General features: G+C 56.5%; 2 protein-coding genes and 1 non-coding gene across 5 annotated transcripts in view; 1 reads left to right on the top strand and 2 right to left on the bottom strand.

Annotated features, from left to right (window-relative positions):
• TRPC4AP (transient receptor potential cation channel subfamily C member 4 associated protein) overlaps window positions 1-1,338 on the top strand; it is an 86,973-nt gene extending 85,635 nt beyond the window's left edge. For 2 of the 3 annotated variants that reach the window (XM_008149698.3, XM_008149697.3), the window contains exons 18-19: window positions 11-217; window positions 420-1,338. In XM_008149698.3, the coding sequence (XP_008147920.1) occupies window positions 11-217; window positions 420-557 (345 nt within the window). In that variant the 3' untranslated portion in view covers window positions 558-1,338. Of the gene's footprint in view, window positions 1-10; window positions 218-389 lie in introns of all 3 variants that reach the window. The other variant, XM_054723590.1, reaches the window with a different exon arrangement.
• Window positions 1,332-25,318, bottom strand: MYH7B (myosin heavy chain 7B). Its single transcript, XM_054723589.1, has 41 exons — window positions 25,213-25,318; window positions 23,651-23,757; window positions 23,297-23,440; window positions 22,576-22,732; window positions 22,242-22,269; window positions 21,023-21,119; window positions 18,892-18,915; window positions 18,645-18,737; window positions 18,449-18,512; window positions 17,119-17,217; window positions 16,415-16,518; window positions 16,132-16,270; window positions 15,746-15,864; window positions 15,506-15,655; window positions 15,180-15,350; window positions 13,860-14,039; window positions 13,640-13,772; window positions 13,480-13,556; window positions 12,988-13,075; window positions 12,705-12,822; window positions 10,657-10,780; window positions 10,417-10,553; window positions 9,310-9,565; window positions 8,111-8,353; window positions 7,527-7,703; window positions 7,278-7,423; window positions 6,850-6,940; window positions 6,384-6,773; window positions 5,429-5,555; window positions 5,224-5,342; window positions 4,937-5,133; window positions 4,444-4,793; window positions 4,154-4,278; window positions 3,923-4,038; window positions 3,040-3,436; window positions 2,842-2,967; window positions 2,581-2,751; window positions 2,389-2,493; window positions 2,210-2,305; window positions 1,588-1,725; window positions 1,332-1,498 (listed from the first exon to the last, which is right to left on the bottom strand). Exons 1-41 carry the CDS (start codon window positions 25,301-25,303, stop codon window positions 1,487-1,489), a joined length of 5,826 nt encoding a protein of 1,941 aa, XP_054579564.1. The 5' UTR covers window positions 25,304-25,318; the 3' UTR covers window positions 1,332-1,486.
• On the bottom strand, window positions 13,317-13,395 carry MIR499 (microRNA mir-499). The gene has a single exon (NR_129035.2). It is a non-coding gene; the product is annotated as a microRNA mir-499 (primary transcript).
• Window positions 25,319-26,451: the final 1,133 nt, after the last annotated feature.

Here is a 26,451-nt window from a genome sequence, read left to right as displayed (position 1 = left end):
GGCCTTGCAGGAGAACGTCAGTTGCCTCAACACCAGCCTGGTGATCCTGATGCTGGCCCGACGGAAAGAGCGGCTGCCCCTGTACCTGCGGCTGCTGCAGCGGATGGAGCACAGCAAGAAGTACCCCGGCTTCCTGCTCAACAACTTCCACAACCTGCTGCGCTTCTGGCAGCAGCATTACCTGCACAAGGACAAGGACAGCACCTGCCTGGAGAACGTGAGTGCCCCACCCAGCTGACCGGTGGGTGGGCTGCGGGCACGCAGACCCAGGGCCCCTCAGAGGGCTGTTTGGGGTGCGTGGTCCCTGCCTGGGCCATATGGTGGGCAGCTCTTTGTCCCCTTACCATGGCCCTCCCCACGGGGTGCTGGGCTCGACCTGGGTCCTCCAGGCACCCCCCAGCCCCTCTCTCTTTGCCCAGAGCTCCTGCATCAGCTTCTCATACTGGAAAGAGACCGTGTCCATCCTGTTGAACCCAGACCGCCAGTCACCCTCTGCCCTCGTCAGCTACATCGAGGAGCCCTACATGGACATAGACAGGGACTTCACCGAGGAGTGACCTTGGGCCAGGCAGTCCCTGGGAGGCTGCTGGGCCAGGGCCAGTGCGGGTGAGCGTGGGTATGAGTGCCATACGCCCTGCCATGTCTCCACCCCTCCCCTGCCTTCCTGCTGCTCTCTGCCTGCCCCAGGTCTTCAGATACAGGCTTGGTGGGAGTGTCTAGAAGCCCTTGGGTCTGAGGGCCCAAGGTCATTGGGGAACCTTAGTTCCTTTAAGATCCCCATGGTGATGACAGGGGCGCTATTCCCACCCTTCCTTCAGAAACTTGGGGCCCTGGCCCACCCAGAGATAACGGGACTTTTAAAAATAGCTCTGTCTGAGCTCCTGCCTAGTCTCTTGGCCATCAGTCCTGGGTTGGGGAGGGAGATATCGGGACCCTCCCCCAATCTGTGAGCCAAGCTTGCCCTGGCCTTTGGACCCAGGCAAAGGCTGCTGAGCCCTGGGCAGGGGTGGGGGATACCACAGAATGCTTCCTTCCCCCAAGCCTGCCCATCTGTCCCTCCCTCATTTTCCTTTAGCTCCTCTGGTTCTGTGTGCTCTTGGCCGCTGTGTTCGTCCCAAGGGGTGCCCCCAGACGTGAGGGACCTTTCCCTTCCATCCCTTGGGGCATGGGGTGGCTGTGTCCTGCCCCCTTATGCCCCAGGGCAGCATCTCCTACCTGAGCCCAGACACATAGGAGCCTGCCTGGGAGCACAGCCTTGGCCCCTCCTTGTGTTGCCAATTTATTAACAACAAATAAACCGATTAAATGGAGACTATTAAAGAACTTTATTTTAAATGACGGATGTGGACCTGACTTTTGTCTGTGGGACCATGTGCTCCCCTCCCCTCCTGAGTCCCAAAGAACGAGAAGGAAGCCGGCTGGAGCTGTAGAGGCGGCATTTATCCCGGGTTCGGCAGACGGAGAGGTGAGGGTCGGACAGCAGGCTTCATTCCTTGTGCTGAGGGGAAAAGGGTGGCTCAGTGAACTATACCACCTGCCCCCCCTCCCCTTGCAAAAGGCAAGGTGGTGCCCCAGGCTGCCCCTTACCTTAGGGCCCAGGGCATCCCGAGTCCGTGCCCTCAGCTTGTTGGCCTGGGTTTCTGCCATGTCTGCCCGCTCCTCCGCATCATCCAGTTCATGCTGGGCCTTGCGATACTTGGCCAGGTTAGTGTTTGCCTGTTGCTCCTGGGGGCACAGGCAGGCTGGGTCACCCTTTGGTAACCGAGATGGTCAGTCTGGTCCCACCCCATCGCAGGAAGGGTCCGGCTTCTCTTTGTCTTCCACTGTGCTCCCACCACCACTACCCATGTTCCTCTACCCCCCTCACCAGCACCCACAGCAGGAAGGAAGGGGTTGTGACCTCTTCAGAGGTGCCCATGTGCCACACCTGGGCCAGAAGGGGAAAGCACAGGGGGTCTCCTCAGAGACAAAGCTGGGTCTCACCTCTTGTTATTAGAGCTGTGAGAAACGCTCTTCCCGCTGGGACAGGAGGGTCACGAGCTAGGTCACTGCCTGCCTACTCACAAAGCCAACCCTGGGAAGCCATGTCCAGAGGTGGAGTAGGGCTCAGCTGCTGGCCTCTTGCCTGGGACCAGCTTTGAAGTTGGGTTCCACAGGCGTCCTGACCTGGCAGTACCCGACCCCCGGGGTCCAGACCCAGTACACTCACCGCCTCCTCAAACTGCCGTTTGTAGCTCTTGACCTTGCTCTGCAGCTTTTCCACCAGGTCCTGCATGCGAGCCAGGTTCTTCCTGTCCTCCTCGGCCTGCACAGGTAGAGGGGACTCGGGTCTTGCCGGGACCAGACCAGCTTTTGTGCCGCCCCTTTAGAGGTGGACCTGTCACCCACCTGGTACGCAAGCTCCTTGACCCGGCGCTCATGTTTCCGCACCCCCTTGAGGGCCTCGGCGTGCTTCTTCTGCTCAGCGTCGAGCTCAGCCTCCAGCTCCCGCACCTGGGAGCAGCAGGAGACGGGCCTGATGCCGAGCCTGCCCTCCCACTGCCCACTGTGCAGGGGAAGGGATGGGAACACCACACGCACCTTGGCCTCCAGCTTCTGCACCTGCTTCTTCCCACCTCGGAGGGCAGCTTGTTCTGCCTCCTCAAGCCGTGCCTGTAGCTCCCGCACCGTCTGCTCCAGTGTCTTCTTCATCCGTTCCAGGTGTGCGCTTGTGTCCTGCTCCTTCTTCAGCTCCTCGGCCATCATGGCCGCCTGTCCAGGGTGAGATGGATGGTCGGGGTGACTGGCCCCAGTGGAAGTCCCTTGGGCTCTGTCCCCTCCACAGCTCCAGCCCAGCCTCACGTCAGTGATGGCCTTTTTGGCCTTCTCCTCAGCTTCCCGCCTCTCCTGGGCAGCCTCCTCCACCTCTCCGCTCAGCTGGGCCAAGTCCACCTCTAGTTTCTTTTTCTGGTTCAGGAGGCCAGTGTTCTGGGGGGAAGCAGAGCCTCAGTCAGCCAGTAGGCAGCCACCCTACGCATCCCTGTGAATTGCTGCCCTCACCTGTGAATGCAGGAGGTTGAGGCGCTCGGTGGCCTCCAGCAGCTCCTGTTCTGCAAGCCGCCGGCTGCGCTCTCCCTGCTCCAGTGCAGCCCGCAGCTCTTCCAGCTCCGTAGCCAGCAGCACACCCCGTCGCTCCAGGGCCTGTGCCTGCTCCCGGAGCTCAGCTGCCAGCCGCTGCTCCTCGTCCCTCCCTGCCTGTTCCTCCTTGAGTTGGGCCTGTAGCAGCCGTGTGGCTGCCTGTGCCTCCGTGGCCTGGCGGGTGGCATGGCCCAGCTGCAGCTCCAGGTCGTTGAGGTCACCCTCCATCTTCTTCTTGAGCCGCAGTGCCTCATTGCGGGCCCGTGTCTCTGCATCCAGGGAGGCCTGCAGGGACTCCACTGCCCGCTGGTGGTTGCGTCTGTGGGAGGGAGAAGACAGTGAGTGTCTTGGCCATCGAAAGCAGGTAGGCACAGCACCACACCTGCTCTTACAAATGCCCAAGGAACGCTGGAGACATGAACCCATTTTGGGAGTAAGTAACATCCCTCCCTGATTTCAAGCCCCATGTGACTTCCTGTTCCCCATCAGAGTAAGTTCACAGACAAGAGTGAGGCTCTGGAGTAGACCGATGTTGGCTAAACTCTGGCTCCACCCTGTGTCCCTTGAGCAAATCCTATAGGCTCTCTGACATTCACCCCCAGACTGGACAATAATCCTGATCTTGAGGAAGCGTGTGAGGCACAAACTAGTGTCCCTGCCAATCTGTGTGCACAGCAGGGGCTCAGCAAACACTGCTTTCCTTCCTTTTTCCCACTCAGGTGGCTGGGCTGGGAGGGGCCATTAGCCCTGAGGACAGGTGGACCCCTGGGAGTGGTGGTGGGTAGGATGGCCCTGGCCCCCATACCTCAGGTTAGTGCACTCCTCGTCCTTCTCTGCCAGCTTCCGGTCCACTTCCGCCTTGACCTGGGATAGCTCCAGCTGGATCCGCAGGGTCTTGGTCTCCTCCAGCTCCAGAGCCCCCTGGGGTGCAGAGTAGGCAGTGTGGGCCCTGGGGCCCTGAGTGTGTCTTAAGGGAGGAGGGAGGCCAGGGAAGCAGTGGGTCGGTATCCACCCCACCCCTGTGCCAGCCTCTGACCTCGGCCTCCTCCAGTGCAGCCTGGAGCTCACTCTTCTCCCCTTCCAGTGCCTTCTTGGCTTTCTCCAGTTCCTGGATGCTCTTCCCACTGAGGCTGACATGGTCTGTGAGCTCACTGATCTCCTCTGCAAAGTGGACAGGGCACTGAGGGGCCACCTCAAAGCTCATGCTCCAACCCAGGCTGCATCATTCACCCCTAGTTCCAGGGTGACTACTCCAGGACACGGTGTGTGACTCCGGGGACTCCCAATGACCCCAGAGCAGTTCTCTGACCCTGGGCTGGGTCGTACCCTGAAGGTTCTTGTTCTCCCGCTTGAAGGTCTCCAGGGCCTCCAGAGCCTCCTCGTGGCTGTGCCGCAGCCGGAAGAGCTCAGTGCCCAGGCTGCGAGCCTCCCTCTGGGCTGCCTCTAGCTCCCGTTGTGTCTCTTCCTCCTGCCGCCGCCGCTCCTCCAGAGCCCGCTCCAAGTGCCGCTGCTTCTTGTCCAGGGCAGCAGCTGCTGAGGTTGCCCGCTCCAGTTCTAGGGTCACATCCTCTGACTCTGTCTGCAGCCGCAGCTTGGCCTTCTCCAATGATGAGCACTTGGCGTGTGCGGCCTCCACACCCTCCTCTGCCTCCTGCAGCCTCAGGGCCAGCTTCTTTCTAGGCCCCGGAGCAGACAGGGTATGACTATGTAGCTGAGCGAGGCTGGCAGAAGCATGGCCCCCACATCTCACCTCTCCCCATCAGGGCTCAGAGGCACAGGTCACCCTGTGTGGTGATGGCCTGGCCAGCAAGGCACTTACTTGGCCTCCTCCAGCTCCTCGGTCCTCTGAATGGCATCTGCCTCGTACTTGCTCCTCCATTGGGCCACCTCCGCGTTGGCCTTGGACAGCAGCCGCTGCAACTCGGCCTGTGCCTCGGCCTCCTCCTCATGCTGCTCTCGCAGGAGGTCACAGTCGTGCCGCAAAGCCTGCACGGCGTGGGCCAGTGCATTCTTGGCCTGCAGGGACCCCAGTAACCTCAGTGTCAGGCCTGGCCAAAGGCCCTGATGCCCACACTGCCCTCTGTGCCAGCCGGTGGCCAAGCCCACCTTGCTCTCCTCCTCCAGCTGCCTCCGCAGTTCCTCCAGGCTCTGGGTGGCCGAGGCCTTCCCACGGCTCAGCTGGCTAATCAGAGACTCCTTCTCCTCGAGCAGGCGGCTCAGCTCCCCTGCAGCCAAGGGGTGAGGCAGCACGTCAGGCTGGCAAGGGCAGCACTGAGGCCCTGGGATGGCCCATCTGAGCCCCTGACCTCACCGTTCTCCGTCTGCAGCCGTCCACGCTGGGTGCTCGTGTCCGCCAGCTGCCGTTGCAGCTCCTCCACCTTGATCTTGGCCTCACTCAGCTGATCCTCATAGGTCCGACACAACTTCTCTGCACTGGCCTGAGATCCAAGGTCAGAGGTCAGGACAAGTTTGTGAATTAGAGGGCAGGATCTACGACTGCCAATCAGACAGGGACCTGGAATGGGGAACTAGAAGGCTAGACATGGGCCCAGGAATCAAAGAGAGAACAGGGCCCCAAGTTCAGAGAGATTCCAATATTGCTTAAAAGATGGACATCAGAAGTGAGAAGGTAGCCTTGGCCAGGTAGCTCAGTCAGAGCATCATCCCAATATACCAAGGTTGTGGGTTTGATCCCCGGTCAGGTCATATATGAGAATAATGCATAGATAAGTGGAACAGTAAGTCAATGTTTCTCTTTCTCCCCACCCCCCTTCCTCTAAAAATCAATACGTAGATAAAAAAAAATTTTTTAAGTGAGAAGGCTGGACTAGTCCTGAGGCCAGTGGGTGAGAATGAAGTTGGGATACTAGAGTCTGAAGTCAGGTAGGGACAGAGTCCAGCTGTCAGGATTAGGTGGTACAAAGGTCAAGGGTCAAGGTTGGTTGCTGGATTCAGGACAGAGTTCACAGGTCAAGGGCTAAGTTAGAATTGGACGTTGGGTCAAAAATAACCAGGAGTCAAGACACTGAGTTTCAGAGTCAGGGTTTGAGGTCAGGACTGTAGTGGGATTGGGGTTAGATGCCAGGTGAATGGGTCAGGGATCAGGATCTACTGGGTTCAAGATTAGTGTGGGGTCAATATTGGCATGGGGTGGTCAGGGTTCAGCATTGGCCTAGAGTCAGGATAGCTATGGGATCAGCGCCTAAGGGGTCAGGTAAGGATGCTGAAGGGGGGTAAGAGGTCAGGATCAGGAAGGAGGCAGACACCTTGCCACGGGCCAGAGTCTCCACACTGGTGCCCAGGTCATCCACCTCCATGCGGAGTTCACTCTTTTCTTTTTCCAGCTTCTGTCGCACCCGCTGCAGACTGTCCACCTGCTCACTCAGCTCGGCCGCGCTGTCTGCCTGCTTGCGCCGCAGGGCAGCCACTGTGGCCTCGTGTCGCAGCGCAGCCTCCTCCAGTTCCCGCCGCAGCCGCCCCAGCTCAGCCTCGCGCTTGCGAGATCCCTCTCGCTGCCCAGCAGACGCACCACCTGCCTCCTCCAGCCGCTCACTCAGCTCCTCCAACTCCCGGGCTGCCTCCGCCCGCTGCTTCTCCACACGGGCCCGGGCCGCCCGCTCTGCCTCCAGCTCCTCTTCCAGCTCCTCTGCCCGAGCCTGGGGACAGCGGGAGGCAGCTGTCACCTCTGTAAGCCTATCACACTGGTCCCCATCCACCCCATCCCCCACACACCTGCAGCTCCTTGATCTTCTTCTGCAGCTGCGCTCCAAGGAGCTGCTCGTCCTCCACCCTCAGGTTCAGCTGACTCAACTCAGAGTCCTTCCTGGAGGCCACAGCAGAGCATGAGCCTGCCCTGGTCCTAATTTCCACCAACCTGCCTGCCTCCCCCCGTGCCCCAGCACACACCCTGCACCCAGAGCAGCCCTCGGTGACCTCAACCCTGCCTTCCCTCTCAAGCCCTGGCCTCAGAGCCTGGTCAGGGCCCTTGGTCCAGGGAGGACAGGACACTGCCAGCAGCACCTAGTAACCCCCATCTCAACCCTCCATGTTCAACCTCTGCAGTCATGTGGAACCGGCTAGAGTCCAGGAGTGAGAAGCCGGTGTAGGCTCAGGAGGACCCTGCTGGCCGGGGGTTGGTCTGCTGCCCACCCCAGGCCTACTTTTTGAGCTTCTCTTCCAGCTGCTGCTTATCCTGGGCAGCATCTGTCACCGACTCCTGTGTCAGCTTCAGGTCACCCTCGAGCTTGCGCTTGGCCCGCTCTGTGTCCATACGCAGCTTCCTCTCCTGCTCCAGGGAGCACTCCAGCTGTGGGGTGGGGGGCGCAGACATGCTCAGCCACCAGGCCCAGCCAGGCACCCTCCCAGCTTTCCCGGTACCACCACACAGCCCTCTGCTGTGCCCGACTCACGTCTTCCACCTGTTGCTCCAGCCGGAGCTTGGCCTTGGCCAGTGCGCTCACACGGTCCTCCTCAGCCTGCAGGTCACCCAGGACCTGCTGGTGGGCCTCCTGCAATGCCTTCTTCTCCTTGGTCAGCCGAGCCACCGACTCGTCCAGTGCTGCCATCTCCTCCGTCAGATTCTTCACCTGTGCCAGGGCCAGGGCCAAGATGGGATGTCCCTCCCACACTCCGGTCTGAGTAGCCACCCCTTCCAGTGAGCAAGCAAGTCACTTCACTCTGAGCCTCCTTTTTTCATCCCTAAGGGATGACAGTACCATCCTCTCTGAATGAACGCCATGGAGCTGTTGAAAGGGTTCAATGTCAGGCGGTATGCGAAGGCACCAGGGGGTACAGAGCTGGGAGCTGGGGTTCCTGTGCTCAGGGAGTTGCCGTCCTAGCACCTACTCATGCTAGGCCCTGTGGTGAGTGCTAGCAGACTAGTTACACCGTGAATCCTCGCCCACCCTAATGGGGTAAGTGCTGCCACCTGCCCGGGGCTCCACAGCAGGGGCCTGGCAGAGCCAGGAGTGGGACCTGCAGCTGCTGGCCCCACCTTGTTCTCAGTGGCTTGCTTCTCCTTCTCGGCTTTGGCCAGAGTCAGCTCCAGGTCATCGATGTCCTTCTTGAGCTCCGTGCACTCGTCCTCCAGTTTGCGCCGGCGGGCGGCCAAGTCGGCATTCACCTCCTCCTCGTCCTCTAGCCGCTCGCTCAGCTCCTTCACCTTCCCCTCAAGCTGCACCTTGGACTTGATTAGCAAGTGGCAGCGCTCCTCAGCATCTGCCAAGTTGTCCTGCTCCTAGAGGGAACGGGAAGGGGCAGAGGGGAGGCAGGGCCAGGTAAACCAGCAGCGGGGCACCAGGCTGGGGCCCAGAGAAGGAAGTTAACTTGTCCATGCAAAGGTTGGACTCAGCTGGGTTCTGGGGACCACGGAATGCCTATGGCCTGCTCTTGGCCCTGAAGGGGCTCAGCGGGATGAGGGCTTAGGTGGAGGGATGGGCAGGGGCTGACGTGACACCTGCAAGAGGGGAATGTTAGGCTGGGGACAACCCAGAGTGAGGCCCAATCGAGGCCTTCTGTGGAGGTGGGTGGGAGCAGCAGACGTGCGAGCCCTGCACAGCTGTGGAGCGCTCTGGTATTCTCTCCCACCTCACTGCTTCCTCTCGGTGCCAGGCTGCCTAACGTTATCCTGCACCAGCAGGTGAGTTTGGTGACCACAGGCCCATCTGTCTTCCCACCTGTGTATCTCCAGAGCTAGCCTGGCACGCAGGGGACACGAAGGATTTGCTGAAGGACAGAATGGCTCTGTGGGCGTGGGGAGATTCGGGACCCTCGATCCCTGCCATCTGGTTATTACCGTTAACCTGCGACCTGGGTTCCCGTGGGCCCTTTGCCAGAGAAGGGAGCATGGGTCTGTCTATTTCAGGGACGGCAAGGAGGGGAGAGCTGGGGAAATGGGGCTCCACTGCAGCTACAGCGGGAAGCCAAAGTGGCATGGGGGTGGGAGCACAGGACACGTGGACAGACAGCCTGTGGCTGGGAATGGAGGAGGTGAGCATGGGCATGAGCCCACAGCCTCATCTTGTGGCCCGTCTGGAGTAGAAGGTAGATCCAGGTAAGGCTTGGGCACTCGGACCACACCAGGTCTGCCCCGGCCAGGGATCTGGTTGGGGTGTTTCCTTAGAGCAGTCTGGGGTTCATTGTGGCATCAGGTCACTGAGGGAAACCCTGCCCCTGTCCCCGCCCCCCACTCACTGCCTGCAGCTGCAGGGCCAGATCATTCTTTTCCTGGGTGATGCTGACGTGTGTCTCCTCCAGCTCCTGTCGCTTGGCCTCTGCAGTGGCCAGTGCCCCTCGCAGCCCCCGCAGCTCTGCCCGCAGAGCCGCCAGCTCCTCCTCGGCCTGTGCCGAGCGCAGCAGCGGCTTCATCTTGAAAAAGAGCTTCATCCATGACCAGTTCTTGACGGCATTGAAGGCACGAATGTTCCACTGGATGGTGAACAGGGCATCCCTGGGGAGGGGCAGTAACCGATGACCAGCAGGCTCATAGTGACAGCCCTGATGTTCCCTGAGCACCTCCCCTGGGGCAGGCTCTTCGGGTGTGATCTCTTTTAATCTTCCCAAACACCCTCTCAAGTAGGTCCTAACGCCTCTGCTTTGTAGGTGAGATTGAGGGAGAGGCCAAGGTTATGCAGGTGCCTACAGGGAGGGGGCTCACAAGCCTTGAATGTCCTGGTGGCCCTTGCAAATGTCCTAAAGACACCAGGAGTGGTAAAGCCACCTGGCTATGGGATCAGACCACCTGGACTCTCATCTCCACCTCCTGCCTTCCATCCCGCCCCTTCCCACTGGCTAGCTGTGACAGGATGGCTCTGAATGGAGATAATCACAACACACATGTCTTAGGACCATCCCATCCTTTAACCCTTTGCACTCGCTTGCTTTTTTCTCGATTCCTTTATTCTAATGCTAACCGTGTCGAGTCACACTCGACATCCGAGTGCAAAAGGTTAAACAAGATAATGCACATAAATTCTCCGGCCTGGCATTTAAGTCATAACCAGTGTGGGCCAGGCTCTGGGATGTCCCGGAGTGGAGAAATAGGTGTTCTTACCCCAACTTTTGAGGTGACAAAATGGAAGCTGGGAGTTGAGGGGCACAAAACAGAACCTTACCCCTCAGAGACACCCTAGCTCCACAGGGGTAATCTGACCCACAAGTGAGTATGGGTGCTCACAAGGGGCCAGGCATGCGAAGTCTAGTCCACACAAACCCTCATTCAGTTCCCAAAGAGCCTGGTGGTTCCCTGAGTGGACAGTAGTCCCACCAAAACCCCGGTCCTCCATCTCCGTCCACACCCACCTGCCTCCAAGCAGGCGCTGGTACTCAAGGCGCATGAGGCGGCCACGGCCCCGTGCCTGCAGCAACGTCAGGACCTTGGCCAGACGCTGGTCACGCAGCTCCTCCAGGATGCCCAGAAGCCCAGCCTTGAAAAACACCTGGGTGGGTGGGGCCACAGCTGTAACCTCCACCCACCAGCATGTCTCCTGTCCAGTGTGACCACCCACACCTGAGTCAGCCCTAACTCCTTTGTGCCCTGACCTTGGTGTGGCCAAACTGGTATTGGGTGTGGTCGATGTCCAGGGAGCCCAGCAGCTTCTCTGTGGCCTTCCTGCTGTCCATGAAGGTGTCATCAGGGATGGCACTGGGGTTCAGGATGCGGTACCTGGGACAGCAGGGAGAACTGGTGAGGAGAGCCTGGGCAGGGAGCCAAGGACTGAGGAGGCTGGTGAGGAATGTTCCTGGACTGAACAAGTTGGCGGGAGGTTGGGGGGGGGGGCAGTGTGAGACTAGGAGGTAGGAGTGTTCTGCTGAAAAATCCCGGTTCCGTTTAAATGCATCCAGTAGTGAGGTTCTTTAAGGGGCTGCAGTGCTGACAAAAGGCATGCAGCACTTTTATAGTTGTTTAAGAAGGTGGTATGGTATAGCACATCTCAAACTGAAGGAAAATTTGGGAGAGAATTCTAGCCAATAAGTGCACACATTTGCATGTGTGCACAGAGCCGTGCAGGTCAGGTTGGCTGTGGCCACACTGTGAAGGCAAAACCTGAGACACACAAAAGCCTGCACTAGGGGACTGATGAGGAAAGCAGGCACTAGACGACGGGATGTTTCCAGCGTGATGCTGCGCGTTGCCACATATTCACAGGCTGTGAGGCACTGAGAGACCCGCGTGCCAACTGTGCACTCAGGTGGTGAGGATGGGTCCGTGCAGGCTCAGCAGTGAACCTGTCCTACCCGGGAGGCGATGTGTAAAACGGGGGAGGCTGTGCGTGTGCGGGGATAGGGAGAACGTGGGAAAGTCCTTCCTCTTAATTTTGCTGTGAACCTAAAACATCTAAAAAATAAAGTCATGCCGAAACCGGTTTGGCTCAGTGGATAGAGCGTCGGTCTGCGGACTGAAAGGTCCCAGGTTCGATTCCGGTCAAGGGCATGTACATTGGTTGCGGGCACATCCCCGGTAGGGGGCGTGCAAGAGGCAGCTGGTCGATGTTTCTCTCTCATCGATGTTTCTAGCTCTCTGTCCCTCTCCTTTCCTCTCTGTAAGAAATCAATAAAATATATTAAAAAAAAAAAAATAAAAAAAAAAAATAAAAAATAAAGTCATAATTAAAATTTAAAAAAGGATGATGATACAGACTTATTCCTATTGATAAGGAACAATCTCCAAGACATATGGTTAGCCCGATCCGGCGTGGCTCAGTAGTTGAGTGTCAACCTATGAAGCAGGAGGTCATGGTTCGATTCCCGGTCAAGGGTCAGGCACATGCCCGGGCTGCAGGCTCGATCCCCATTGGGGGTGTGCAGGAGGCAGCTATCAGTTATTCTCATCTCCCTCTCCCTTCCTCTCTGAAATCAATATATATACATATATTTTTAAAGACATATGTTTACATGAAAAAACAAACCCACAGACTCGTGTGTGTGCACATGCACGTGTCTACGTACAATATTTGTACATACATACGTCAGCGTGGATGGCCAGTTACTTCTAGAAGGGGAGGGAACTTAGGCTGCTAGTGCCCAACAAAACCGAACTGAGGAAGGGAGGGGAGGAGCTAAAGCACTGACTGGGTGCTCGCGAGGGGCCAGGCATCATGCCAAGTCTGGTCCACACAAACCCTCATTCAGTTCCCAAATCTGCATCTAGCTCTGCCTAAATGCAGACTGAAATCCATTCTCACCCAGGACTTCTCCTCTAGGACATCGCTGGAGACATTTCAAATATATGTGTTCAAAGTAGGGACCAATCCACTATCTCCCCAAAATAAAAAACCCCGTTTTGGTATCTCAGTAAACCTACAACCAGCTTCCCAGTTGCTCAAGCCAAACACCTGGGAGTCACCACCCTTGTCTTTTCTTTCTTATTCTGTACCCAAGGCCTCAGCCACCACATCTCCCACTGGACTCCTGCCCAGCCGCCTCCCCAGTCCCACTGCATCCTTCCCAGTGACAGGAACTGTTTGACTCTACAATGTGTGCCCTTCTCAGCCCCTCAGGCTGTTGCCTCCACCAGGTGGAGGGCAGGGGAAGGTGGCTGTGTAGGGGGAGCTGGGGAGGAGCCAGGGCTGGGGCAGGAAGACACCCACCGTTGCCGGAAGTCGGCGTAGAGCAGCCTGTTGGGGAATCCTTGGCGGCAGATCCGGATCCCCTCCAGGACCCCATTACAGCGCAGCTGGTGTAGCACCAAGAAGGCATCCATGACCCCTAGACGGGTGGGAGTTAAAGGGAAAGGTCAGAGGTCTCGTGCCTCAAAGAAAGACCAACAGTCCATACAGGGGCTCTGCGGAAGGGAAAGACCCAGCTCCCAGTCCACCCTGGCCCCTCCCTTCAATGTTCCCCACTACCACCCCCCAGCCCCAGGGTGACCACCTGGGGTCTTGTTCTCATTGGGGACAATGCAGCGGACGAAATGAGGCTGTGTGGCCCGAAGGTTGGTCATCAGCTTGTTGAGGTTCTCCTGGAGGTGGGAGAGGGGAGAAGGCACACAGGGCAGGGAGGCAGAATTGGAAACCGTAGTGGATCGGCCCGCTAAGGGCTGGGGGGCAGGCCCCTCCACATGCCTCCACACAGCTGTCACTCTTTCCTGTGACCCTCTGCCCTCTTCTGCTTGACTGGGTCCTGTCACCACAGCCTTCACTCCCCACCCAGGCCCCTCAGGCCCCCACTTCTCCCCCCAAACCCTGCCCAGGCAGCGTGGGGACGGGAAGCAGCACAGACTTGCTGTGATGTTCACGTGGAGAGGAGTTAAACATCACTGCAAGTCTTAACAGCCGCCCGCCCGGGTGCAGGGGACAGATCAGGGAGCGAGAACGGGCTGGAGGCCAAGGGGTGAGGCCTGCATAGGCCCAGGCTGGGCCTCACCTTGTGCAGCTGGGACACCGTCTGGAATGATGCTGCCTTTTTACGCTTCTCTTTCACACCAGACTTCGGGGGCTCGGCTAGGAGAGACATGGGGACCAGTCACTCCAGGGACATCACTCTGAGTCCCCACAGAATGGCAATCCAGTCCCTTGGCACGTACTGGAGCAGGAGCCTGCATAGTTCTCGTAGAGGGTGGCCAAGAGCTTATTCTGCGACTTTTGGAAGATGGGGACCACTGTCTCATTCAGGGGATCCTTGTTTTTCTCCAGCCAGCCCACGATGCTGTAAGGCACCTGGCGGAGATCAGACGGGTGCTGAGCCAAGGCGGGGAACCCAGAGGGAGGAGATGGTCAAGAGCCGGGGTCCCAATAGGCACCTACCACACCCGCATAGTGGACCACCTCAAAGTGGGCCTGGTATTTGCGCTTTTTGTCGGGCCTTGGCTGCTGGAAATTGGGCGACTTCCCTGCGTGGTTATCATAGAGCTTGGCCCGGAAGCTGGCATCGGAGGCCTTGGGGAACATGCACTCCTCCTCCAGGATGGACAGGATGCCGAGCGGCTGGGGACGGGGAGCAAGATTGAAGGACCTCCACTGCGCCCGCCCATCCTCCGGGAGCCCCTCCTTCAGAAGCCTTTCCAGATGCCCCACAGCCACCTGCTCAGAGGGCAGAGACCGTACCTGCACCCAGGAGCCCCGTCTTCTAAGACAGAAGAACACTTTGGTCTCCATCCCTCTTCTGCACAATTCGCAGCTCTGAGTTGTCCTCTTTGCTTACGAGAACTGTGCAAACTCAAACTGGCATCTTTGTACCCATCAGCCCCCAGCTCCATGATCTCACACACACTCACAGGTACAGTAAAAAAAAAAGCAGCCGAGTTCAAATTTTGGCTTCCTGGGTTCAAACTTACTAGCTGTGGGGCCCTTGAGCCTCCCTAGGCCTGTTTCCTAACCTGCAAAATGGGGAAATGCATAATATGTGCTGCTTGAACAGTGAAAAACGAACAAAAACTGTCAACCACCTAAATAAATGTCCAACAGGAGATTCCAGAAAGGCATTGTCTGAAAACCATCTGCTGCGTGAACTACTGTGCCTTCTTCGTTCAATGTTCAAAACCCATTTTAGAGAAAAAGAGGAGACCTGAGTCTGTCTGAGTGAAAACCGATGCCCAGGACACAGGACTTGGAGGAAACTAACCAGAGGGCCAAGATTCTGGTTGTGTGGGGGTTGGGGAAACATTATTTCCCCTTTACTTTTCACTTTTCTAATTTTCTGATTTTTCTTTCTCCCATTCTTTGCACAATGGGGGGATTTACATAATGTTTCACAATAAATAAACAAAAAAGCACACATCCTTCTCCTCTCCCAGGGCAGCTCTGAGGGTCCCGTGAAATTGTGGCTGCAACAGGACCTCGTGAACTTCAAAGCCGTGTCCACCCATGAGGGGCTATTGTCAACAGTGCTGGGATGCACACTCACATTGCTCACACATAGTCACCAACATGCTTTTACAGTCTCCAGCGCACCCATCACACACATGCACGCATTCCCATTCATGGCATGTTCAGAGACATAGCCAGAGCTGTACACAGGCACACGCTCACTTCAACGCACAGTCACACACTTACATGCACACTTGCACATGCTCACTCACTGCACCCACACCCTCCCCGCTGCAGTGAGCTTGCGCCAGGCTCCACCTTCTCGATGAGGTCGATGCAGGGCTGCAGGTCCAGGCCGAAGTCGATGAAGACCCAGTCAATGCCCTCCCGCTTGTACTCCTCCTGCTCCAGCACAAACATGTGCTGGTTGAAGAACTGCTGCAGCTTCTCATTGGTGAAGTTGATGCACAGCTGCTCGAAGCTATTAAACTGTAGAGGGAGAAAAGAAAGAAAGAAAAATAAAACTGCAGAAGGAGGTGCCGGGCTCAGCAGGACCGGGAGGCCCAGAGAAGAACAGGAATGTGTATGAGTTCACCCTGCCCCCGCCCCCCCACCCATGGCCCTGGGTGTGGGCCTGCCCTCACCTCAAAGATCTCAAAACCAGCGATGTCCAGGACCCCGATGAAGAACTGCCGGGGCAGCTTCGTGTCCAGGGTCTGGTTGATCCGAGACACCAGCCACCGGAACAGCCGGTCGTAGGTGGCCTTGGCCAGAGCCCCCACGGCAAACACCACCTGAAGTTGTAGGGATGCTGGGCTGGGACCTGGAAAGGGGAGGACCCTTCCCAGCTGTCCCGAGTCAGCCCTGGTCTGCAAGCAGCTCACCTGCTCCACGCTCTGGCCCTTGGTCACATACTCGTTCCCCACACGCACTCGGGGGTGCAGAAGGCCTTTGAGGAGGTCCCCACTGTTGACTCCCATCAGGTAGGCAGCCTTGTCAGCACCTGGCAGGGCACATGGGTGGGATGAGGAGGTGGAACCAACAATTAGAGCACCTGGGGGCTCAAATGGCCTCAGCCTGGCATCAGAGAGGGGAAGCTAGGAAGGGTCAAATTCAGGGTCAACAGATTGTGCAGCTCAGGAGGATGAGGGTCTGGCGTTGAGTCAGGGGTCACAATCAGGCCAGTTAAGACTGAGGTCAAAGACTGTGGACAAGGGTTAGGGCTAATGGTCATGAACAGGACTTTGGGATCAGGGCCAGGGCCCCTCACTCTCGGTGCCGTCGGCCTCGGCCTGCTCCTCCCGCTGCTTCTGCTTAAACTTCATGTTTCCGAAGTGCAGGAGGGCACCCACAATCTTATAGCAGGCGCACTTCTCGTCCACACTGAAGCCCAGGATGTCCATGGCATGCTGCGGTGGGGATGGCAGGATCAGAGATGTCTGGGCTCCTCCAGGGTCCAGCCAAGCTCAGGGCACTGCAACTGCTCCCTGATCTCTACCCAGCGTCACAGGGCCCCACGCAGCAGGCGCCCGCTCTGCTCCCACCCAACATACGTCAGTGGCCATGAGCTCCTCCCCATCATCCATGTTGTCCACGGTGATGACACCCTGGCTGCAGAAGTGGTAGTCGTAGGGGTTCACAGACAGAAGCAGCATGTCTGGGAACACAGGCAAAGAGGGTGGGTCCAGCTGTGTTCACCTGGCTATCCTCCTACCCCATCCCAGCGTGGTGGGTCCCGGGGGCCAGCCCTACAGGAGAGTCCAGGACCCTCCTAGGACTTCTCCACCCCCATGTCCATGGGTTCTCTTTCCTTATGGTTCTCTGAGGCATGAGCCCGTCCCTATGTCACATTCATCCCTCCACCACTGCTCAGGGCCACCCCTCAGGTCCAGACCCTGTGCTGGGGCACAGCGAGGACCAGACTCTGCCCTTAAGGAGCTTGCAAGAGAGGGGAGCTGGCCTAGACAGAGCCATTGGCCCTTCCTTGGGCTGAGTAGGGTCTCTCTAGCCTCAGGACCACAAGAGGGACAACTTTACAAGAGCAGCGGCCAGTTCCCTGCATGAGAGAGGGCTCAACAATAATCAGAAGTCCCAGGGAGTGCGAGGGGACAGAAGGGACTCAGAAGAAAGACAGGATGTCACAGACCCCAGAAGAGTGAGGAAACAGACATTCCAGGGCCTGGTCTGATGGGGGACAGGCAGCTCTCACTCCCTCCCAGTCCTATGTACGCCCACCCTATCCATCCCTGGCCCTTACCCTGCAGCTCTGGCTTCTTCCCCGAGAGGATCTGGTAGTAGACGTGGTAGCCACGCTCTCCGGGCAGCTGGAAGATCACCCGTGACTTCTCCAGGAGATCTGGGAGAAAGGGAGGTGCTGGCCTACCATCTTCTGCACTTCCCCAGAGCGGGTCACCCCAATAGGGCTGAAGGGGCAGGGCAGGGTTGTGGGTGAGGGGCAGGGGTGTGTGTAGAGGCACTGCCTGTATACATCAGCATGTACTAAAGTGTGTCTCTTGCCCCAGCTGCTTTGGCTCAGTGGATAGAGCGTCGGCCTGCAGACTGAAGGGTCCCAGGTTCGATTCCAGTAAAGGGCACATGCCCAGGTTGCAGGCTTGATCCCATTGTGGGGCGTGCAGGAGGCAGCCAATCAATGGTTCTCTCTCATCATTGATGTTCCTATCTCTCCCTCCCTCGCCCTTCTCTGAAGTCAATAAAAAAAACACATAAAAAATATAAAGTGTGTCTCTCCATCTTGCATGTCACAATGTGGGAATGTGTGTGCATCCCCGTGTAACTGTGTGTGGGTATGTGAATGTGGTATCTGTGTGGGGATATTCATTTGTCCATTCTTTCATCTATGCTTTCATTCCTTCACCCACAACCCCGCCTTCCTCCAGAGCAGTGCTGGTGTGTCAGCGTGTGTGTGGGCAGAGCTCCATGTGTCTGCACGTGGTCAGTCGGGGCATGAATTATGCTGTTCCCTACCCATCACCATATGTCTGTGCTTATTCATCAGGATCTGACCAGGAATCCCAAGGTGGGGAGGGGTCAGTGTGGCGGACCCTCTGTGCATGTGGCCTGGGCACGTGGTGTCTATGCAGCTGGACTGGGTGAGGCGGATGGGCAACAACCCACAGGCGTTGGGAGGGGCTGCCAGGAAGGATGAGGACTCGGTGTGTAGAGATGAGTCTGGGGCCGGATGGGCACAGGCCCACCCTATTAGGACCAGAGAAAGGACTGGAGTGGGGTGAGGGCCCAATCACAGAGAGCCTAACTACCAAATAAGGATTTGGGTCTCCATCTTAAGGTGATGGGATCCAGAAAAGATTTCTATGCAGGAACACAATGTGGTCACATTAGTATCCATGCAAAGGTCATTCTGGCTAGAAGACCCAGCAGAGGAATGGAGGCTGCTGGAATGTTCCAGGTAAGAACTGAGGGGCCTGCGCTGGGCGGTGGCCTGGGGATGGAAACGAGTGCCTGAAACAGGCAGGAGCCAAGGACTTGAGGGACGCTCCGTCTGAGCAGAAAGACTCAGACGGTGGCCTCTGTCCCGTCCCCGCCCTCCCCGCCTCGCCCAAACTCACAGCTGTCAATATCCGAAGATGCCAGCTTCCCCGAGGGACCAAAGTGAATGCGGATGAACTTGCCCTGTGGGCAGGGGTGCAGTCTCAGTCAGAGGGCCCAGCCATGCTGCCCTATCAGCTGAAGGCTCCCACCCCCCGTGTCTCCCTGCTGCCGGTCCCGCTCCACCCACCCACCCTTCCCACTGTGGCCACTCACAAAGCGGGACGAGTTGTCATTCCGCAGGGTCTTGGCATTGCCAAAAGCCTCCATAGCCGGGTTAGCCTCAATGATTTGATCCTCGAGGGTGCCCTGGTGGGGTGAGGCATGCTCACTGGCTGGGACCCAGAGCAGCCGCTGTCCCGGCTAACAGCCCATCCCAGACACCTCTGGTTGGGAAGGGGAGGGCAGGTTCCCAGGACCTCATAATTGTTGCCTGCCCCACTCACGCTGGCCCCATACCTACCCCAGTCTTTGTGGCCAGAAATTGCTGGGGGGAGAAAGAAGACAATGTTAGAGGGTGTGAGGTCTCACCAGGCCAGGGTGACAGTAGTTAGCAGGACAGTGAATGTTAGCCCCACCCCCGACCCGCCTCACCCTCCCAGGACTGTTACAAGAGGACTGCTAGAAAGTAGGAGCAAGCATGGCAGGGGGCTGAATCTGGGGGAGTCTACAATTAGCAGCCCTTTCCCACCCCAGCTGTCTCTGGCCTCTCCCATATCCGATCATTTCCCACACTCCGGGTAGTGGCCCCTGCCCCAAGCACTAGGGGCTCCTGACTAAAATCCTCTTCAGAGCAACAGCTCAAATGCCCCCGCCTCTAGGAAGGCTTCTCAGATGCTTTATGGCTGGAAGAGATCTCCTTCGCCTGAACCTTCGTACCCTCACCTCCGTGAGCCCTTCTCCACGCCTCTCCTTTGCATTGTGATCAGGCACATCTTCATGGCGCAGTTAACTTGTACACCTAACTATTATTTAAAATGGCCCTGCCAGGTGCCTACTATTACCCTACTTTGCAAATGAGGAAACTAAGGCTCAGAGCTGGGAAGTAACCTACTCAAAGCCACACGGTAAGTGGGAGAGAGAAGGCACTGAGCCCAGGCATCTGCCTCCCACAGCACCCACAGCCACCCATGTGTCTCACCTGGAGAGATTATTGAACTGAGAGGATCCCCCACCACTGTCCTCTCCTAGCCTCATCCTTGTCTTCCCTCCACTTCCCTTTCCTTCTCTTCCCTACCCTGGGTCCTGGCAGCCGAAAGAGGCTGCTCCAAAGCTCTGGCTAAGACTATGTGGAGCGGAGCTCGGGGAACATGCTCTTGCCATTTCCCTTCTGCCTCTGTCCCCCCAACAATATCTCTGGGGGGACTGAAAGGGAGAGAAAGGAAGAATAGAGTCTAAAGTGACAGATACCATGCCACCAGGGGACTTTGGTTATTCACTCACCTCCAGGGAGCCCAAGGCTGAAACAATCCCCCGGAGATATTGTTGGGGGCACAGAGGCAGGAGGGAATTGGCGGGAGCTCATCCCCTGAAGTCCTTTCTGACCAGAGGCCTCCCTGCCCCTACCCTGATCGCTCTGGCCTCTTTCTACCCACCATTCCTATTAGAGGACCAAGCCCCAACTTTCTGCAGCATCCTCACATGGGGTTTGGAAAATGGGGTGGGGAGAGGAAGGAGGAAAGAGTACCAAAAAGTCAACAGCAAAAAACAAAACAAAACAACAAAAACAACCACCACCACAACAAAAAAAACAAAACTGAAATAAAAATAAAAAATCAAGAAATTCAAATGGGGAAAAGAAAAAGGCAAAAAGAAAAAAGACAAAAACTTAAAGTGGACAAAAGAAAAGAAAATTAGAAAAAAGAAAAATGCCCCAGAATAAAGCAAGGCTCAACAGGACCAGGAAGGAGGACTGTGTGGGAGGTGGCCTTGGGCTCTGGAAAGAGAAGGCAGCCCATTGGGGAGGCAGATGGGAGAGGGGCAGACACAGAGATCGGAATCACTGGCCTGGGGGCTGGGAATGGATGCTGTACTTCAAAAACAAAAACAAAACACTGGTCCCCCATTGTTTCAGAAATTTTCAAAAACCATACAGAAATAAGGGGGTGCAAAACTGTCCCCTACCCCTGCTGTTGGGAATGCTGCCAAGTGCCTTTGGCTCTGGCTAAACGCCTCATAAGCCTGCTTGTTTGACTGGCAGCAGGTAACTCTCTTTGGTGCATGAAAACCAAACAAATAATCATTTCTTAGCAAAAACGGCCTATTTGGTAAACTCTCTCAAAATATGAAGGTCACCATGTGAGGGAAAAACTACATAAAAAGTTTAGGAATAGCGATGTGGTCCCACCCCTCTGTGTTACAGATGGAGACACTGAGACAGGCCTGGGACTGGGTGGCACAGCATAGCAGAGGTGGCCATAGCTTCTTTGGTCAAGCCTTGCTCAGGCCAGAGTCCCCCACTAAGGTGGAAGGCTCAGGCGGGGCTGGAGGCTCTGGGGAATCAACATAAAAAGAAAAAAAAAGGGGGGGAGGAGAAACAAAAAGAAAAACAGTGAGAAGCAGTGGTGAGCAGCGCCCAAGTGGGCGAGTCTTACGGCCTTCTTGCCTGGCCCGTCTCCCAGGGCAGCGACGATGGCAAAGTACTGAATGACCCGCTTGGTGTTAACCGTCTTACCGGCCCCCGACTCTCCGCTTGGATGACACAAACATAAGTCACCAATGCCCACCTGGCCACTCTAATTCCTCCCATCCCTCAGTGTCCCACTCCACAAGCAGGGCCCCTCTGCCCTCCCCAACCCAGCTCCCAAGTTAGGACCCCAACTCAAAAAACAAAAACCAGAAGAGATCAGCCCTCAGAGGCACTGAGCTGTTTACGGAGCAGGCCGGTGTAGACAGATCATACCTCCCACCCCCACCCCCGTGAGGTGAGAACACACAATGCCACCGTTTACTAAGTGCAAATTTAGTGCCAGGCACTGGGCCAAGTGCTTTCTTTACTTGTATTGGCTCATTTAATCATTTAAGCCTTAGAAACAAAGGATCAGAAACAAGACCCAGAGATAAGGAGAAGGTGAGGAGGAGGAAAGGTAGGCACCAGCACCACCCCCGTTTTATGCATAAGGAAATGGGGCTCAGAGAACTTATGTGACTGTCCCTGCTGTGTGCCAAGTATGCACATTAAAATGCTGACTCCTTGTAGCTCTGCATGGTAGGTGGGTAGGATTGTTCTGTTGTTACTGATGAGACTCAGAGGCCTAAGGACATCAGCAGGAAGAAGTGAACACAGAACCTGAACCCCCAGTTCTATCTGGTTTCAAAGGCCTTGCTCTAAAACCAGGCTGCATGTACACACACACTCATACACAAACAATGTCCATGGTGGCTTGGCTGGACATGAACTTGGCATGTAGGAATTCTATCACTTTCCCATGGAGACAAACAAAGGATCAGAAATAAGACCCAGAGATAAGGAGAAGGTAAGGAGGAGGAAAGAAAGAGGAATGCCCCATTCCCCTTAAGCCAAAATCAGAACTCCCAAAAGATCAAGGTGGGGAAAGATTCCAGGCCCTGGAAAGAGGGGCGATCAGGGCTGGTGATCATCTGGTACTTGGGTGTCCCTTTCCTGCTTACTGTCCATAACATGTCTACCCAGAATGGGGCAGAGAACATGCTCTAATTTAGCTTCAGGTGGTAAATTTAGCTTAGTCTTGCCCTAAGCACTTTAGAACCAACCCTGGGATATGATTTTAGTTCCATTCCCTTCCTGCCAGATGGCCAGCACTTCCCACCCCACCCCCAGAGCCGCACACTTACGTGATTAGCATGGACTGGTTTTCTCGGTCTGGAGGAATGGGAAGGATACACAGAAGTTAGCCACGATGAGGGACCAGCCACAGGTGGACCACACTGGGTATCCATGGCACTGGGGCAGCCCCTCCACCAACCAGAGCCAGAAATGGGAAGGACCAGATAGGACCCTACAGTCCGCAGGCCAGTTCCCACTTGGAGAGACAATGGCTGTGCTAGAGTGTCTGGCAGTATCAAAGGGCAATGCAAGTGGAGGGAAGGGGTCCTCTAAAGAAGTTTCCCTGTAGCTGGGGTAGGGGTCTTGGGTGGGGAGAGGAAGAGGAGTCCAGGCAGCCCTTACTTCGCAGCATATCATTGTAGGCGTTATCTGCCACCGCATATATGTGGGGTGGGGCCTCCGAGCGGCGCTTTCCCTTGTAAGCGGCCACCACGGAGGGCGTATAGACCGGGAGCCATTTGTAGGGGTTGATGGTGACACAGAAGAGGCCCGAGTAAGTCTGAGGAGAAAGCGTATAGATAGGTTGTTGGAGGCCAAGTTCCCATTCCCAGGCCCCAGCCCTCACAAAACTATGACCTTTGCAATATTCCCCAAGGAGCCACTTAACTATGCCACGTGATACCCTCTGTGGCTGCCTAGCCCCGATCCAGCCTTAACTCCTGCCCACAGCCATGTCCCCTTCTCCATGGCCCCACTGTGGAGTCTCTACCCTCGCCCCCCACGCTGAAGCCCCGCCACTACACTTCCAGAGCTGAAACTCCAGCCGCACCTCTAGCCTGTCTCAGCCATAGCCCCACTTCTACAGCCCCATGACATCACCCTGCTCCACCTCTAGCCCCGCCCCACTGCACACAGCCCCGCCCCTTCTCCATAGCCCCGCCCACACTATACAAGCCCCCCTTCTCCTAGCCCCGCCCCCACTCCACAAGCCCCTCCCCTTCTCCATAGTCCTGTCCCCAAGGCGCTGCGGCTCTTCCTCTAGCCCCGCCCCTGCTGCTCTGACCCCGCCCCAACCATACACATCCCCTCCACACCCTCGGCCCCGCCCCAGTTCCTGGCTCACGTAGATCATCCAGCGAGCATAGCGCTGGCGTAGGTTGTGCAGCACCGAGGCTTCGTTGAGGTGCGTCATCATGGCCATGTCCTCCAGCAAGTCAAAGCGGGGCGGGTTCATGGGCTGCAGCTCTGCTTCCCGCACCATCAGCATCTGCCAGGGAGGCCATATAGTGGAGTGGCGGGCGGGCGGGCGGGCAGGTATTCACTGACTTCCACCTCTCACCCCTGTACCCTCCCAGACCCCCTTTCATACAGACAGCTGGCCAACAACTGCATACTGCGGGGGGGGGGGGGGGGGGGGGCGCGGGGGCGGGGGGGGGGGAGGTGGAGGAGCTAACACCGGGGAAAGGGGCAGCCAAACCTTCTGGTCTTTGGTCTCCACGTTGACTCTGCCCCCAGTAGCCTCTGACTTGACCTCAGCCTCCACGTAGGCATCCTGTTCATCAGGTACCCAGACCCGCTTCTTCCCTAGGTTGAGAGTGGCCGAGGCACACTCAGAGGCTGGGGGTCCATCAAGCCATGTCCATAAGCTGTGCCCCTCCCAGTACCCCCTCTGTCAGGACGCAGGAATACCCAGAGCAGATCCTTCCAGACTCAGGCTCCTGTCAAGGCAGAGCTGGGAGGGGCTCTAAGGATCTTCCCAGGGGATTCCCTGATGGGTAAGTCCTTCACTGCCCTGATTACACACTTGGGCTAGGATTCCTGCTTCTGCCACATGTGCCCTGTGACCTCAGGAAAATCCCTCATCCTCTCTGGGCCTTTCCCTCAATAGCAAAATACTGTGGGCATCTCCTGAGGTCCCATATGGAGCAGCCCTCAATGTCAGGCACATAATTCTAAAGGCAACTCCACCTCCTCCATTACACTGAAGACTCAAACACAGGTCTCCTAACTCTGTCTTGTATATCTTCCTGCCTGGCCAGCTGGTCCCAGAGCTTCAGGGAGCCCTTATGTCACACTGGTTAAAGGCAGGGACTCAGGCTGCAGACCACCAGGTTCTGTTCCCTGTCCTGCCACTTACTAGCCAAGTGCTTCAATCAGGACCAGCTACATAACTTGTAGGCCCCAGTGTTAAAGTGCAGACCCCTTGTTAAAAAAAAAAAAAGTATTAAAAATTGCAAGATGGGCCCTAGACTGTTTGGCTCAGTGGATAGAGCATTAGTCAGTGGACCAAAGGGTCCCAGGTTTGATTCCGGCCAAGGGCACATGCCCAGATTGTGGGCTCAATCCCCGGGGGGGGGGGGGGGTGGGCGTGGGACGTGCAGGAGGCAGCCAATCAATGGTTTTCTCTCATCACTGATGTTTCTATCTCTCTGAAATCAATAAAAATATATTTTTTAAAAATGTCAAGATGGTGACAGAGTGTTAAATCAAACATGAGGCCTTTCTGAGGTTAGTGCCCTTTGCAAATGCAGAGATGGCACACCCATGAAGCTGGCCCTGGCCCTGGTCCCCACCTCCCCAGGTTGTTGAGCTCATGCATGGAAGGTCATCTGCTCTGGGCCTGGCACACAATGGGCACTGCCTATTGTTATTATTGTCCTATGAACAAACCAGGTCATAAATAGTAGTCTTTATTCCTGTCCCTAATAAACAGAGGCTTTGGCTCTATGGAAAGCACTAAAAATAACTCCGGCACAGGTTTTTTGGACATGTGGAAGCAGCCTGCACCCATACCAATCACTCTCACCTCAGAGGCCTCAGGTTCTAGCCACAGACTGCAGCTCTGATATTGTCCCATTTTACAGAGGAGCAAACCGAGGCTTGCTCACAAACAGTGATGCACACAGAACTTAGTCCCAGGGCTAAAGCTATCAGGCCAGAGTGCATGCTCCTTCAGCCCTGAGCTCCTTCACCCTCCCCACTCCTGGTCTAAGTCCATAAAGGCTTCTCTGTGGCTGTGGCCCCTCTGCCTTCACTTACCATCCCATGCGACAGTGTGCACCTTCATCATCTCCGGGTAGCCCTGGCGGAGGTAGCGGGCAGACTCCCCGAGTTCACTCACATCCATCATGGTGGTAGTACTGAGAGGTGGAGGATGAGGGACTAGAAATCTTGGAGGTTTAAGGTGGTCCAAGGCAGCAGACACTGGAAGATGGCAGCGAGAGAGGAACTGAGGGACCAGAGGCCCCAAACTGGGGCATGATCCAACAATCCATAGGACCCAGGTGATTTCCTGGGGCTCCTCACCTCAGCCTCCCTGGTGAGCCCCCAACACCCCCCCCACACACACACACACACACTCAAACATCAGAGCATCCTCTTCCACAGTATGAGGAGACTCATACCAACCCATAGGTACCCTCACCCACTGGCCCACCTGTACCTCCTTCAGCTCCAACCCCAGCCCTGATCACCCACCTCAGTACCACGGTGAGGGCTGGGAGCTGGGCTCCCCCTTTTATTGCCGCCGTCAAGGTCAGCGCGGAGGAGAGCTATGTCAGCAATCTCCGCGTGTCACAGCCCCCCCAGCCTGGCCACAGGACACAAAAGTCAAATTCCCTTTTATCTCCACCAGCACAGCCCCTGGGCTATTTTTACCTCCCATTGTCAGGGGAGCACAAAGGCTGAAGAGAGACACTCCACTGAGAGACAGGGAGACTGGGATTCAGAGACTAACATGGGTAGGGACAAAGCAGTGAGAGATTTGGGGAAACTGAGGGGCTTGGGGAGAGAAACTGAGTCAAAGGGAGTATCATATACCCAGAAAAAGACCCACAAACGCCAGAACTCTGGGAGAGCAAGGAGACTCAGAGAGGGGGAAACCACAGAATGCCCTCTGGGGCTATTTAGTCCAACTTTCTTTAACATCCAAGGAAACTGAGGCCCAGAGAAAGGAAAACACTGGCCAAATTTCACAGAAAAGCAGTGTCAGAAACCAGGTCAAAAGAGAAGCAGAGAGAGTGATTCATCCCTCTCCGAACACCTAGATGCTGTCTCTTTACCCAACCTGTAGCCCCAGTGCTCTGGAGTCCCCTGGGGAAATCACACAGAGAGAAAACCAGACCTGGGACCACAGACATACAGGAATGCTTTGGCTGAAGAGAAAGGAAATCGAGGAAATTTAGACCACTTATGAGCCCCTTCATACTCTGACATTCAAGATTCACAGGAAGCCTACTTCCCACTCCTAGCCCCCTCCCGCACCTTACTTTCAACAAG

This window comes from Eptesicus fuscus, chromosome 12 (assembly GCF_027574615.1).
Source record: "Eptesicus fuscus isolate TK198812 chromosome 12, DD_ASM_mEF_20220401, whole genome shotgun sequence".
Lineage (NCBI taxonomy): Eukaryota > Metazoa > Chordata > Mammalia > Chiroptera > Vespertilionidae > Eptesicus > Eptesicus fuscus.
This window is presented reverse-complemented; position numbering and strand designations above follow the sequence as displayed.

Coding starts and splice junctions, on each gene's coding strand:
- MYH7B (XM_054723589.1), bottom strand. CDS start 25,303: ATGATGGATGTGAGTGAACTCGGGGAGTCTGCCCGCTACCTCCGCCAG. Junction 6,774..6,849: donor AGAAGATCAAGGAGCTGCAG/GTGTGTGGGGGA, acceptor CGCTGTCCCCAG/GCTCGGGCAGAGGAGCTGGA. Junction 4,279..4,443: donor GGAGAACAAGAACCTTCAGG/GTACGACCCAGC, acceptor TCCACTTTGCAG/AGGAGATCAGTGAGCTCACA.